Source organism: Microcebus murinus, chromosome 8, assembly GCF_040939455.1.
Source record: "Microcebus murinus isolate Inina chromosome 8, M.murinus_Inina_mat1.0, whole genome shotgun sequence".
In the NCBI taxonomy this organism is placed as follows: Eukaryota; Metazoa; Chordata; class Mammalia; order Primates; family Cheirogaleidae; genus Microcebus; species Microcebus murinus.
In genome coordinates this window covers 40070821-40085205 of record NC_134111.1, presented here as the reverse complement: position 1 = coordinate 40085205, position 14385 = coordinate 40070821, and the positions used below count along the sequence as shown (strand labels likewise).

The window sequence follows — 14385 nt, the reverse complement described above, 5'->3', positions numbered from 1 at the left end:
ATTGCATTTGGAGCTTCTTTGTGCATTTCCCCAGTTCAATTTCACAGCACACAGCATGCAGCATCTCCTCTGGTCATGACCCAGCTAGACTGTAAGCTGCATTCCAAAATTACACTCAACAGGCCCACAAAGCTCCATTCATGGCAGCGGCAATTGCATACTGTAATCTCTCTCCTTTGCCGTCCCCCGACTGGCATCTTTAACACAAACTAGCTGTTCTGGGCCAAGGGAGCCGTTTGATGGCTTTTCTAGGGACCAACTCTCTCTTGACTTTCCTTTCTTCTATATGAAATATACTTAGCATGTTTCTTCTTTTGCAACTGGCCATTTTCACCTTTGCGGGTCTCTTCGATACATGACCTTCCTTGCACACACACAGGACCAGGAGCTTCCTGCAGGTCTGGACGCTAGGGTCACGGAGACGCTGGTGTCTAACACATGGTGTGCACCCAGGACTGTTGAAGACGCAGACACTCTCATTCTCAGCTCTTTATTCTCTCTCCTCTTTCATCACACTCTTCCATTCCTTCAGGAGAAGCTCTTCCTATGTCTTCCTCTGTCTTCTTTCTTCTCACTGCCACCCTTCATTTTCCCTCGCTTTTTGTCTTTCTGAGAGCCTAAAATAACCAAAACAGGGCTGACAAGGATAATACCAGTCACATAGTATCTAAAAAAAATTGAAACCATTACTCTGAAGGGAAATTAAGCAAGGTAAATATCTAGTACCAAGTGACTACATTTAAAAAAGTACCTTTAGGTCCAGAATAATCACAAGTCTTCAAATGCTTTGTCTATAATTGCTTGCTTTTTACAAGCATGCTTGAAAACTCTTTTCTCCTTTTTCATCCTTCAAAACTCAGCCCAAATGTTAACTTCCTGCAAATTCTTTGCTGACATCTCTGGTCAGGCTTCATCACCGCTTCTGTGTCTACTCCAGAACTTTGAACACAATCTTTACTCTAGCACTTCACATATTATGTTTATTGCAGTTGATTGTTTAGTGTCTCACACTGAACTAAGAGTTGGTTTTCATTTCATTTTGTTTTGTCTTTCTAGCAACTAACATACAGCCTAGCCAGGCACCTTACAGCTGCCCAATTTTTGGTTGTTGTTATTGAATGTTGATTTAGTTAATTGAATGATCACCCGGGAGTCCAGAAAAAAACAAACTCATTGTTAGTCATTTTTTATTCTATTTTTGGAATGAGATTGTTTTCTACTACTCTTCACTGAAATTTAAACTATATAATTTTAGCTGTTTTATGAGTTGTATAGATTTTGCTAACAACTGAAGAATCTTAACTCAATTTATGAATTATTTCTATGGAAAAATATATTTCATGGTCCAAAATATTCAAACATACACAAAAGAAAGTGGAATTTCGTCTATAACTAAACATCTATTACAGTCTATTACATTTCTCATTCTCTCTCTCTCTCTCTCTCTTTCCACTCCCCTTTCTCCTGATGTCTGCTCTGTCCCTGCACCCAGAGCTTCACCTCATTTAGAGAATTTATCTCATTCTTCCCTTTCTCCCAGGATTTACAGTTTGGTTTTCTGTTGAGTGCTTTGTGGTCTACCTTGAACCCATTATTTATGTGTTTTCCCCCATTGAATCTGTTGTCAGAGGATGAGCACTGTGCATTTCTCGTCGCTGATTTTTCACAATGGGATTTCAAAGCCCAGCACTGAGCCGTGGAGGATATCTTGGTTCCATGTAGGAACAGCTCCTAGTTGCTCCTCATTTGCCATCTGAGCTCAAAGAGGACAATGCCCAATTTTCAGCCTTCACACTCTCCTTTCTCCCCCTCTTCCATCTTCTATTCTTTTCTCCAGAGATGAAGAGAAATGAGATAATCATGCCAATAAAGCATGCTTTTTCATCTTTATTGTTCTTGTCTGGGGGCTTCATTATGAGACGTCAATTATTCAATACTCTAAAGAGCAGTCTTCCGAGCACAACACATTTTAGTTGTCTGGTATTAAAAGTGCTTGTTTTCCATTTTTAGGCTTCAGCGGTGGCTGTGTTGCCATGCGAGGAAGTTATCCACTTGGTCGCTGGGAAGTAAAGGACTGCAGACGCTTTAAGGCAATGTCCCTGTGCAAGCAGCCAGTCGAAAACCAGGAGAAAATCGAGCATGAAGAGGGATGGCCCTTCCACCCCTGCTATTTGGACTGGGAGTCAGAGCCTGGTCTGGCCAGTTGCTTCAAGGTAATACGAAGGTTATTAGCAGGACCAACACTATTTCAGTTTGATCCATGTATCCTAAATTCCATTATTCCAGTACCTTTTTTTTCCAGAACAGTGCCTGGCAAACAGCAGGTGCTTAATCAATATTTGTTGCCTGTCTCTATCCTTTCAGTTACATTCCAAATAATTTTTAAGTCCAAAATTGGCATATCAAAAAAAAAGAAAGAAAAAAAAATAGAAATGTCAAAAAGAATTGAAGAAAAAAAAAATTGGCATATGCTGGTGACATTGAAGGCTTCCTCATGAAGATTTATTTCTGTTAAGAAGAAATACTGTGCATCAGTCTTAATCTTTGGGAGGGGAACACCATGCACTGGTTGAACTCCTCAATCCTGAAGGAGGACTCTAAGCCCCTGACCCGTTTCTCCTAAGCTTCCCAGCTCTGGCCTGAGGTTTTGCACAAACTCAGCTGCTAGATTATGAATCTGGTGTGACAAAACACCCACACAAGTCAGGCAAAGCAACTTTTTACAGGTTGAATATCCCTTATCCAAAATGCTTGAAACCAGAAGTATTCCAGATTTGGGATTTTTTTTTTTTTTTTGTATTTTTAGAATATTTGGAACATTATTGTTCCTGGTTGAGCATCACAAATCCGAAAAGCTGAAATCTGAAATTCTTCAGAGAGCATTTCCTTTGAGTGTCATGTCACTGCTCAAAAAGTTTCAGATTTTGGAGCATTTTTTAGTTCAGATCTTCAGATTTGGGATGCTCAACCAATATTCACATATAGGCAGCAAGTAGGAACAGAAGCCTAGAATCCATGGCAAGCCAGTCCCCCAAGGCTCAGGAAACCTGGAGTCTCATCTGCACATTCCCCACTTTCCACCACAGCTGAGGAATCCCAAAAGCACTCCCCTCTGAACTTTAGACCCGAGCTGCAACTTGGATCACTGGGCTAAACATTGCAGAACATCCTGTTCTAGGAGGGATAGGGACAATTCCCCTTCATCTCAGGATATCGCACTATCAGTACCTTCTGCCTGAGAATTATAAATGAGAGGCGAAGAGCTGAGTCAGCAAGGATCATGTGGGGACCTGTCCTCCTGCAATAGTGAGGTCCCAGTCACTATTGTCCTTTTTGCCAAACATGTGCCAAATGGAGCCAAACATTTGCTAAATATTAAAATGGTGCAATTTTATACTGTTGGTAAGCCAATGAATAAAGTCCTTATTATGCAATGATACAATTCTGCTAATAGGATAACTTCTGCAGCTTGCCGGACACCAGAAAATCAAATAAATTAATACATACAATTGGTATATGTGTGTATATGCATGTGTGTGTGTGTATGTGTATAATCTGTAAAGAAATGCCTATTTGAAAACCAGTGTTAGATTCTATATTTAAACAGCTCCTACAATTTTCTTATCAGAAATATATTTTTTGAAATATTGTGTTTTTATGTTTGGTGGTTTTGTCTTGGTTCATTTTACAAATAGAGTTGCACCAAATCTTGGGAGCAAGTTCTTCTCCAGCAACTAGGCACATGCAGAAAACAATGAAGACAGACTAACTCCAGAGCCGTTGCAGCTCATGGATGGCATGGGACACCTGGGCATGTACTCGGTTTAAATAATACACATGCGTTAATATAATCCTACATTAAATTCATAGAATAATAGGCCCACAATTGACTTTGCAGAGCAATAACTTAAACTTTAGAAATGAAAAAACTGAGGCCACTGAGATTTGTCCAAGATCACAATTATTTATTGACAGAGTTGGAATAAATCCCTAGTCTTGGGACTCCTGGTCTAGTGCTTTTTCTACTATATATCACCCTGATGTCAACAAATGCATAGTGTGTGATGGGCATGGTGATAGGATTTATGAGTTTAGAGTGACTCAGGAAGACATTCCCAGAGGAGGTGAGTTTTGACATACAATTTAAAAGATGGAAAGGTTGTGCTGTGGTCCACAGGATTTGGAAAGCTATTCATTCTGGTCTCAGCAAATCAGCCTGGTAAGGCTGGCCGAGGGTGTACCTGCCTGGCATCAGAGGATCAGGCTTAGTGCCGGGCAGTTAAAAATGAGAAAGGTGCAGAGGTCCAGGATCATGAGCTCTGGGTCCTCAGTCCCTCACCCCGAACTTAACAGAGCCAAAAACAGGCCTTTCCATATGGCTGACTTTGTTCCGCTATCATGAGCACAGTCGAAAAACAGCAGAGAAATCAGACACAGCTGAACCACTGCGCCTGCTGGTTCATCTAAGACCCGAAGACCCTAGAAAGATACCTACCCTAGTCCCAGTCTCTTTCCTCATTTCCCACCATGGGTCAGCCAGATTCATGATCATTACACTAATTCTAACCTGTCAGAAGTCCATCTGGCGGGATGGGAAGTCACAGACCCTCGAAGCAAGGAGCCCTGGGTCTAGTCCTAGTTCAGCCAGTTTGTAGCTGTGTAGCCTATTCTCAACCTCTCTTAGCTTGACTTTCCTCATCTCTTGAAAAGCATTTATGAAAGGAGAAGTACATGCCAGTCATGCCAGTCACAGGAGATTTAAGGGGAAAAAGTCCTCAAAAAGCTCATTTATAAAACTGAGCTTGTCATATCCTCATCAGGAATTTGCTGTGAGAATAGAATAAGCTAATAATTTTATGATGACTAGGCACATTCTAGTGCAATAAATGTTACATCTTCCCACTAGGTCAAGCTTTCAATAAAGACTGATGACAATGATATTACTTTTCTGAGCTGTTATTTTCTTGAGGATAAACAGTCTCACCTTTTCCATGACAGTGTTACTTTTGTTCTTTTACTATACAGGTATTTCATAGTGAAAAAGTCCTGAGGAAAAGAACATGGAGAGAAGCTGAAGCATTTTGTGAAGAATTTGGGGCTCATCTTGCAAGTTTTGCCCACATTGAGGAAGAGAATTTTGTGAATAAGCTCTTACATTCAAAATTTAATCGGTAAATACTTGTTAGTTTTGAAAAATTACAGTCGAATATTCCACCTCCCAGTAATGGCTTCTTAGGGGTGAAGATCCCAATAGTTTTTTTTAATTTGCACAATTTGTATTAAGCCTGAAGCCCACTAGCCACTAATTGCAAAAGAAAAAAATACACACACACACACACACACATATAGTACCAAGTTCTTATTTCATAAAACAAAGAACAAAGTGACAATTGTTTTTGCTAGTTGAAATCTCTTCTGTGTGCCTCAAGTCAGAATTTTAGAGCCTTGCTGCCAAAATCAGAAATTATCTAGCCCAGTGGTTTTCAAAGTGTTGTCTGAGGATCCGGGAACTCTAAGGAGCAGGAGGGGCCATGTGGGCAGAATGGTTCCCTGCTCACTCACTCAGCAGGGCAGCTCCAACTAGCTCCACTGCTAATTATTTTGTATATAATAGGAGCCCATGTAAGATTTTGTTTTGGGAAAAAAGATAGTCCCACTGATTTTTTTTTTTTAATTCCAGCCCAACCCCCTAATTTTACATTTGCAGAAACAAGCATTTACTTACCTATGTCCATCTTGCAAGTTTACAGAATCTTGAATTCTGTGGAGTTAGAAACTCAGGTTTAAATCGGAAGAAATATAAAAAGTCTCATGCTCCCTCCCACCCAACACAGGACTTCCTTCTGCCACATTCCCATGGTCATCCACTAGCTGTATAATGCCTTCCAGTCGCAGAATGCCCCTCACTTGGGAGAAAGCCCGTCCCATTGTTGACAGCTGATTTCAAAGAGCAACTTTCTAGCAAGCCAGAAATCTCCCTCACCTCAGTTTGGAGCTAGAGCGATACAGATCAAGTTTACTCTACTTTCAATTATTTGAAGACAGCCACCTCATCTGGTTTTTGAGTCTTCCCCCCACCACCACCACCTTGAGCTCTCTTTCTAGAATGTTCTTGTCAGTTACTGTACATTTGAGAGTATCTTCTATGGAAGGGGCACAGTTAATGCATTGCTGGCTGGAGCACCCAGTAGACATGGCGGACAATATCCTGCCCCTGAGGATGCTGTGGTCTAAGGGCAGCACACTTCCATGGCTCAATTCATTTATTTAATGACAACAAATACAATACCAGACACTCTGCTCCAAGCTCTGGAATTCTGGAGTCTCAATGAAACACTTGCCTGAATCTCACAGAAAATCCAGTACTGTTTTTTGAGGAAAATTTTGGTCTTCCTTGTAAGTTTTCTTGTAGGACATTCCCATAAAAAATTAATATGTAACATCTTTCAAATTATTCATCTTTGACATCTACAAAGATGACCTTAAATGTGAGCATTTTTTACATTTCCCAAGGTGAGTCTCATGGATTATTCTGTGGGGGGAAAAAGAAAAGGGGACTATGTGGTCAAATATATTTGCAAAATAATGGAAATCTTTGAAATTTGCCATATACATTAGCATTGTAAAGGCTTCTAGAAGAAAGCACGTTCTTTGACCACAAAATTCTTCTTTTTTTTTTGAGGACACTTATTAATATCCCACAGAACTGCTTGTCCCTACAGAAATGCTGACCTGAGAACAGAACCTGGCTGGTCTCACACTCCATGGATCACCTTTTAACACAAAAGCTTTCTGGTCTCACACCAGAGCTGCTGAATCAGACTCTCTAAGGCTGAAGAAAAGTCTAGAAAGCTTCCTGGTTAATTGGATTAGTGGCCAGGTGTGGGGCCACAGATCCAGGGGATAGATGACAATCTCCATCTCCATTGTCCTAAGTTGTACTTTGCTTCATTACTTTATTTTTTATTGTATTTATTTATTTTTTTTTTGAGACAGTCTCGCTTTGTTGACCAGGTTAGAGTGAGTGCCGTGGCGTCAGCCTAGCTCACAGCAACCTCAAACTCCTGGGCTCAAGCAATCCTGCTGCCTCAGCCTCCCGAGTAGCTGGGACTACAGGCATGCGCCACCATGTCTGGCTAATTTTTTCTATATATATTACTTGGCCAATTAATTTCTTTCTATTTATAGTAGAGACAGGGTCTCGCTCTTGCTCAGGCTGGTTTCGAGGTCAGGATTGCTCCTGACCTCTAGCAATCTGCCCGCCTCGGCCTCCCAGAGTGCTAGGATTACAGGCGTGAGCCACCGCGCCTGGCCTGCTTCATTGCTTTAGTCCCTTGTGAAACATATTTGCATATTCTGCCCTGTGATTTTTGTGAGGTTTGCTATACAACACAACCACACACAAACTGCTTCCCAGGTTGCTTTAAGATCAAATATCACTGCCATTTCTGTAATATTTACGCAAATTTTCACACTTGAAATTTCTAGAAGAATTTAGTGCCAAGCATCTATTGAATTATCGATCTTCAACATCTAATCACAAAAACCGTATATGTTTTACTTTCTTCACAAACTACCAGAGAATTCAGTCAAACGTGATGCTAACTTATAGCATGTACCAGATCTCAGAGTTAGTACGTTTGCTTCTTCTCCTTCCTATGGCATTGCTTTCCTGTTTCTATTTCATTAACCAGACACACACACATAGACATTTAGGAAATTATACAATTTTAGGAAACTCATGGAGAGAAAATATTATAAATACCATTTCATCTTCTAGGAGCCAGTACGTAGTAGGAAAAATGTAGAACTCTCAATTCAGTGAGGAAAGAAGTAAAAAGTTCTCAGCCCAGGGAGAGCGATGTGGATTTCCAGCGTATGCCATGGAGATGAAGGTGCCTGGCTTAACCCGAAGGCAGCCATTCTCACCTTCTCCCGACCTTGAATGTAAGGTGCCATCACAACAGTGACCAACCAGGCACCGGTGATCTCTCGAATTTTCTAAGTTGTGTTTGACTTTGATTTATATCATTCGGACAGAGCAGCTCAAATAGATGAGAAGGGATTCTTCAAAATAAGGCTTGCTTCTCCGCACTAAGGAAAATAAAGCATCTGTCATGACTTCTGAATCTTTTAAATCTTTGATTCTTCAAAATTATTCTCAGAAAATTATCTTAGTGAGATGGTTCACTGTACAATTAGGCTTTATTGCTTGATTTATTGAGTAGTCTGTGGCGTGACATATTTGTACTCTGCCTAATAGGAAGGAAGATGATTCTCTGCGGAGCTTCTTGCCAAGTCTACACCAATGGCGACTGCTGAAGTTAATCTACCATGGCTCAGGCTGATTTGCTGTAGAATTATTTATGTTAGGATCTGAAAAAAGCCCCAAACCTATTGTGCACCTTTTATTAAATGAGGATGGTGGTGATTAACTTTCAGTGAATACATGAACATTTGACAAATGAGCAACAAATCAAAGTATCATAAGATGAGTAGTAGAAATAGTACGGGAAAGTAGCGAACATTCCTCTAGGGAAGAGATCATCCCAAATGTCCTACCAACTTGCTTTCATGTGGTCTTCTCCTGATTGAAAGGCACTGCCATTCCTGATCAGGAACCCACGTTCTCAATATGGGCTGACTTCTCCCCAGCTGTACATCACTGGTGAGCAAGCCACACAAACTGAAAGAGAAACAGAATGTGAGCCTAAATCTTCTCTCAGTTCATCTCATAGCACAGGGTTTTTTGCACATTAAAAAAATGTCCAATAAATGTTTGTTGACTTGATCAGCCCTGCCAGCAGCATCAGCTGTTTCCACACATACATATTTTTAAATATTTTTGAACTTTTTACATAATGTTGTAAATTCTATGGGAAAGACAAAAGTTTTTGTTTCTTCTCTTCATAGGACGGAGGAAAGGCAGTTCTGGATTGGATTTAATAAAAGAAACCCACTGAATGCTGGCTCTTGGGAGTGGTCTGATGGAACTCCTGTAAGTCTTTCCAAACTGGAGGAAAGTAATGAATTCAAAATAAGTGGCCCCTGGAGCAACTTGGTGAACCAACTGAGATATGGTCAGCTAGAAATAATGACTATCTCCCGTGGCAAAACTGCACCAGGCTTTGGTCCCAGGAGAATTCTTTTGGCAAGGTCCTGGGAAAGCTTTGCTGGCCAAATAGTTCTGAGGGCACTACACAATCTCAGCATGAAAAGGAATCAAATATCCAAAAAGTCCCCCACCCCATCTCCCATGTGAAAAGTCTTTCTGGTAGAGAAGCAGCTATGCTTTAGAATAACACGAGGCTTCCTTTCCCTCCCCTCCTTCTCCTGCATGGTGCCTGACTATGGGACATGTTCATGTCACAATGAAAAGGAGACTATTTTGGAGAATGACCTCCAATTTATCTCACTCTAAAAGGACAGAAATGCAAGACTTAGAAATATCACCTCCTTCTCAGCCATAGCAAGAAGTTCCAGAAGGAGAGTCTCGCTTTTCACTTATCTTCATACTTGCAAACCTCTGTGAAGGAGACAGAGAACCCACTATTGCAATGAAAAATTCTCACGTTTTTCTCAAGATTACAGGGAGAAAACTGAAGCTGTATCCCAGATTGAAATGAGATCCAGCCTAGGACACATGAAAAATCAGGTCGTTCAGTTTCACTTGCGAAATGGGGAGACTAGTAAGAGCCTGCAGTGAGTGTTTAACACAGTTCCTGTTTATCGGGCCATATAATGTTGCGAGCGCTGAGCTGAATGCACTCCTACATGATCTCATTGCATCCTTACAATCACTCAATGCCATGGGTATTAGAATGATTAAGTGTTAATAGTTTGCCTAAAATAATACATAGGACAGCCAGGATTTGCACACCGGTTATCCGACTCGAAAGCCACAATGTTATACTATCTCATGGTTGGCAAAATACCAGCAGCCAAACTTTGAAATAGTAAAGACCAAGAGAGAAAAGCCCACTGCATAGATGGTGTTCAAATTGCAGTAAGGAAGGGGTTTGTGGAAAAACTATATGCTTCTAGTGGGAACAAAAATAATGATAAGGGCATGCTAGTTGAAAAATAATATTTCCACTCCAACACTCCTTCTTTGAAACAATACCAGGATCAGAGAGCAGGATGTGATCTAAAAGATCACTAAGCCCCATCTGTTTATTTTGCTGATGAAGAAACCAAGGCCCATAAAATGGAAGAGACAGCAGAATTCAGCTCACCCCATAAATGGCAGCCATGACATGGCAAGTCGGGTGATTAAAGTCAATACGGCACTTGAAAACCAAAGCGTGTTACACAGAGGTTGAGAACACTTCATTTCGTTTTAGTAAAACAAACTCACTAATAATAAGAGAAGACTAGACAATTGAAAATAAATGAGATAAGCCCCTGAAGCAGTGGGCTGAGTTCCTCACCATTGTTCATGCCATTCTCTGAGCCTGAGGGGAGATTTTACTTATATATAAATATAAGTAATATATATATATATATATAATATATATTTTTAAGTTAAATTTTATATATATATGTATTTAAGTTAGATGAATTGTTGCATGACTGTGTACATGTTTGAGGAAGAATATAAATGGTTTCAAAATATCCTCCTTTTTCCAAATTTTTACCCCAATTTTACTCATGATCCATCCACTCTTATGTCAGGTCATCAATAAATAGTTGACAGGTTGAGTCTTTATTTAACACCTCTCCTATGAGAATTATTTTAGTTATGTGGTCACGCATCGAAAGTGTCAGATAGTTTCCTGATTAAAGCTAGCTGTGGCTTACAATTTAGTTGTTAGAGACTAAATGCTTAGCATATGAGCAACATAATTGACACCAAAGGTAATACCAGATCTGACACATCGCTGATCCTTTAAGAAGTCTACCCAGGATTCCAGCGCTAGCCTAACCCTGCCAGTTAGAAAACAGTGCAAGTTTAGAGTGAAGGAAGCTTGCATCTGATTTGTTTCTTCTGGAGAAAGGAGTAGCATACCTCTTTTAAAGAAAAATGATCTTTAAGAAAAAGTACTAAATATTGTTTGGCTTGGTCTTCACAAATGTGAAACAACCTTTAACTCGAATGGTATCTAAACATTTCTGAAGCTTCCTCTAAAAGTTTATACTGATTATGTACAAGAATGCCTTTTTTGATCTACTGAAACTATTTGTGGAGGATCATCATTAAGGAATAACAAACTTCATCTGCTGCAGGTTGTCTCTTCATTTTTAGACAGTATTTATTTTGAAGAAGATCCAAAAAATTGTGCTGTGTATAAGGCAAACAAAACATTGCTGCCCCTGCACTGTGGTTCCAAACGCGAGTGGATATGCAAAATTCCAAGAGGTAAAAATATTAATATGATCTTTACTATGTGCTTGATTTATATTAATAATAATCTATAGCACTTTCCCAAGTGAAGGGTTACAGAGCTCTTAAAATTTAAGCACCCCGAACCACAATACCGTCAACCTGTTTGATGAACCAAATTATACTATTTTAACAAAGACTTCATCATAAAGAAATGAGAACAAAATGACACCAAGGCAGTATGCCCAGTTAGTTCACTGGTAACAAGGATAACCAGCTAATATTGTGGAATATTTTATTGTGCAAGTACAGCCTGGAAGCAATGTCATTCTGACTCCATGAGCAAACAGAAATTACTTGTGAAATGAGTAAATGGAAGTACCCAGCACAGCGTGTGACACTCAGTAGGTGTGTCAACATCCTCAACCAGTGTCCTCGTCCTTCTTTCTTTAATCAGAAGCCTATCTGGGACCTCCTCTTCAAGTATAAGAACTAACCACATATTCCAAACAGCTCAATGTACCTGTTTTTTTAAATGATTTTTTTTAAAAAAATGAAGTACAAAATAGTGTGTTTAGAGCTGAAGTAATTCAGAGGTAATGCACTTGTGAAGAAAGGTCAGTCAAGTTGGTTTGCTTTCACTTTGCAGATGTGAGACCCAAGATTCCATCCTGGTACCAGTACGGTAAGAACTATCCTGGCAGTTCTAGAATTTCTAATTATATACCATATAAGTGCTACTACATGCCATTAATGTATTACTACATTCCTCCAATTGAGCCTCTCTTCTCTCATGTCAACCTAGAGCTAATTTGTTTAAATTAATAAACAGTCAAATTAATAAATGTGGTCATTAAATATGATTGAAGACTAATATCTTTTATCATTTTTATGACATGTGATTTTAAATTATGTGTCTATCCATGACCTTTGTATACTAATGAAAGTTTCTTGTATGAGGCAGACCAAGGAAAATAAGCACATTATGTATTTATTTATGTGCACTTATGCCTGTGTATGTGTTCATGTGTGTGTGTTCATCTGTGATGTGTGTATATATAATTATTTTTAATGCTGAGTGACCAAGTTGCAAATTTGAAGTCAATTGTAGCATTCCTTATTTAAGTCTGCATTCTGTCTGTCCATCGTTTTCCCCTTATTTGCATTGTTTCTTTTTCTTTCAGATGCACCCTGGCTCTTCTATCAGGATGCAGAATACCTTTTTCACACCTATCCCTCAGAATGGTCCTCCTTTGAGTTTGTCTGTGGCTGGCTGCGCAGTGATCTTCTCACAATTCATTCTGCACGTGAGCAAGAATTCATCCACAGCAAAATAAAAGTGGTACGTGAACACAATTCACCATGAGAGATTCAGAGCTTAGCACTTTCTTCTGTCCTTGGGTGGGCAGGGGGAGATTCTTTTCTTTTTAATTTGACTTCAGACATTTACTCAAGTTTCAGTAAAAGCCACAGATTCTTGAAAATTGTTTTTCTTCCTATTACAGAGATTAAGAGAAAATAATTGCAAAAATAATTGCAAAGGTTTCCAATGTCATTTCACTTGTCTTCATTCTTTGTTAGTGACAATGGACAGTAAGCAGAGTTTTGTTGTTTTGTGAGATTCATTTGCTCATTCAACACACATTTATTTGAGAGCCTTCTAGGGACTAGAGTTCTATCAGTGATTAAAACAGACCAAAATTCCTGCCATCCTGGAGTTTATAGCCTAGTCTTGGAAGAAAGATCATATTCTATACAAGTAAGTAGAATTGTATAATATATTAGAAAAAGATAAATGGATAAACACCATGGGGGAAGTTAAAGCTCAAATAAGGGACAGGAGTATCTGGAGGGTGCATGGCAGTTTTAAAGTTTCCAATTTTACTTACAAGAGTATACTATTTTTATATTTGTAAAGACAATACACAAAAAATAGTAAGAAATAGTTTTCCATTTCAACTTAAAGTAGAGAAATACTACTCAGTTCTTTATGGAACTAAGCTAATCAGAAAGGAACATGCAAGACCTGCTAAATAATAAAATTAACTGACAAGGAATAGTGTGCTTTTCAGTGTGTTCCTTCAATAAGCATTTACTGAGCATCCAGTATGTACCAGGCACTGTGACATTTGTCAAGGACACAAAAATGTATGAGATTCAGTCTGTGTTTTCAAAAAAGCTGGATGTGTATACTTCAAAGCATCCTGTCATACACAATAAATACGTACAATTTTATCTGTCAGATTTTAAAAATTAAAAATCTGTAAATGGTATGATACAGTAATTCAAAAGAGGGCAGCAGGTGCACATTACCATGGGGGCCCCAAGGAGGGAAAATCTGACTCCCAACTTTCCTAGGAAACCCCTGAAAGTAAGAAAAAGCCATTTTCTTTCTCTATAATTTAACCATATTTCTTAATCTCCGGGAATCCTTTCTAGCTCTATCGTCTTTTCATATCTTTGTAAGTTGACTGTTAAAAGGAAGTTCTACATTAAAGCATCCTAGGCCTATGAGGGACATGTCTTCCTTCAAGCTCAGGGTCCTTATCACTTCTATGTCCCGAGTCTGTTGCACATACAGGTGAGCTGCAGGCAGGTCAGGACTCCTACCGGGTTATGAAGGGAAAGCCAAGGAACAGCGGTTAGATGAGAATCACGAGGTCCCACAGACACGCAGTGGCAGAGCAACCACTAGATCCAGAATGTTCCCACCATCAGTTTGTATGCTATTTTGTCACTCTTCCGCTTCTGCGATTGGACCACTTATGCCAAAACCGTAATGTTCAATGTCAACAAATGACATACCATGATGTCAGAAAATGTGTGTTTCTTTGGCCAGATACCAGACTCCTCACCTCAGATGACAGTAACAAGAGATCAGGTGAATGCTGAAAACCAATCCAACAGTATGCAGAATGCATATCCCAAAAAGAGCTGATATTTGGCCAATACTTACCGTAACAGTGTTAGGCACTATGCTAAGTACTAACATTTAAGCCCATTTAATGTTCCCAAAAACCTGGAAGTCTATTATGATGAGGAAGCAAAGACTTCAAAGAGAT

The 14385-nt window shown here is 39.5% G+C and overlaps 1 protein-coding gene across 1 annotated transcript in view; it reads left to right on the top strand.

Annotated features, from left to right (window-relative positions):
• Positions 1 to 14385, top strand: part of PLA2R1 (phospholipase A2 receptor 1) — a 115908-nt gene that overhangs the window by 68963 nt on the left and 32560 nt on the right. Inside the window, 6 exon segments of the mRNA XM_012745275.3 lie at positions 2011 to 2213; positions 5026 to 5171; positions 8914 to 8998; positions 11227 to 11359; positions 11973 to 12008; positions 12508 to 12665. Coding sequence (XP_012600729.2) covers positions 2011 to 2213; positions 5026 to 5171; positions 8914 to 8998; positions 11227 to 11359; positions 11973 to 12008; positions 12508 to 12665 — 761 coding nt within the window.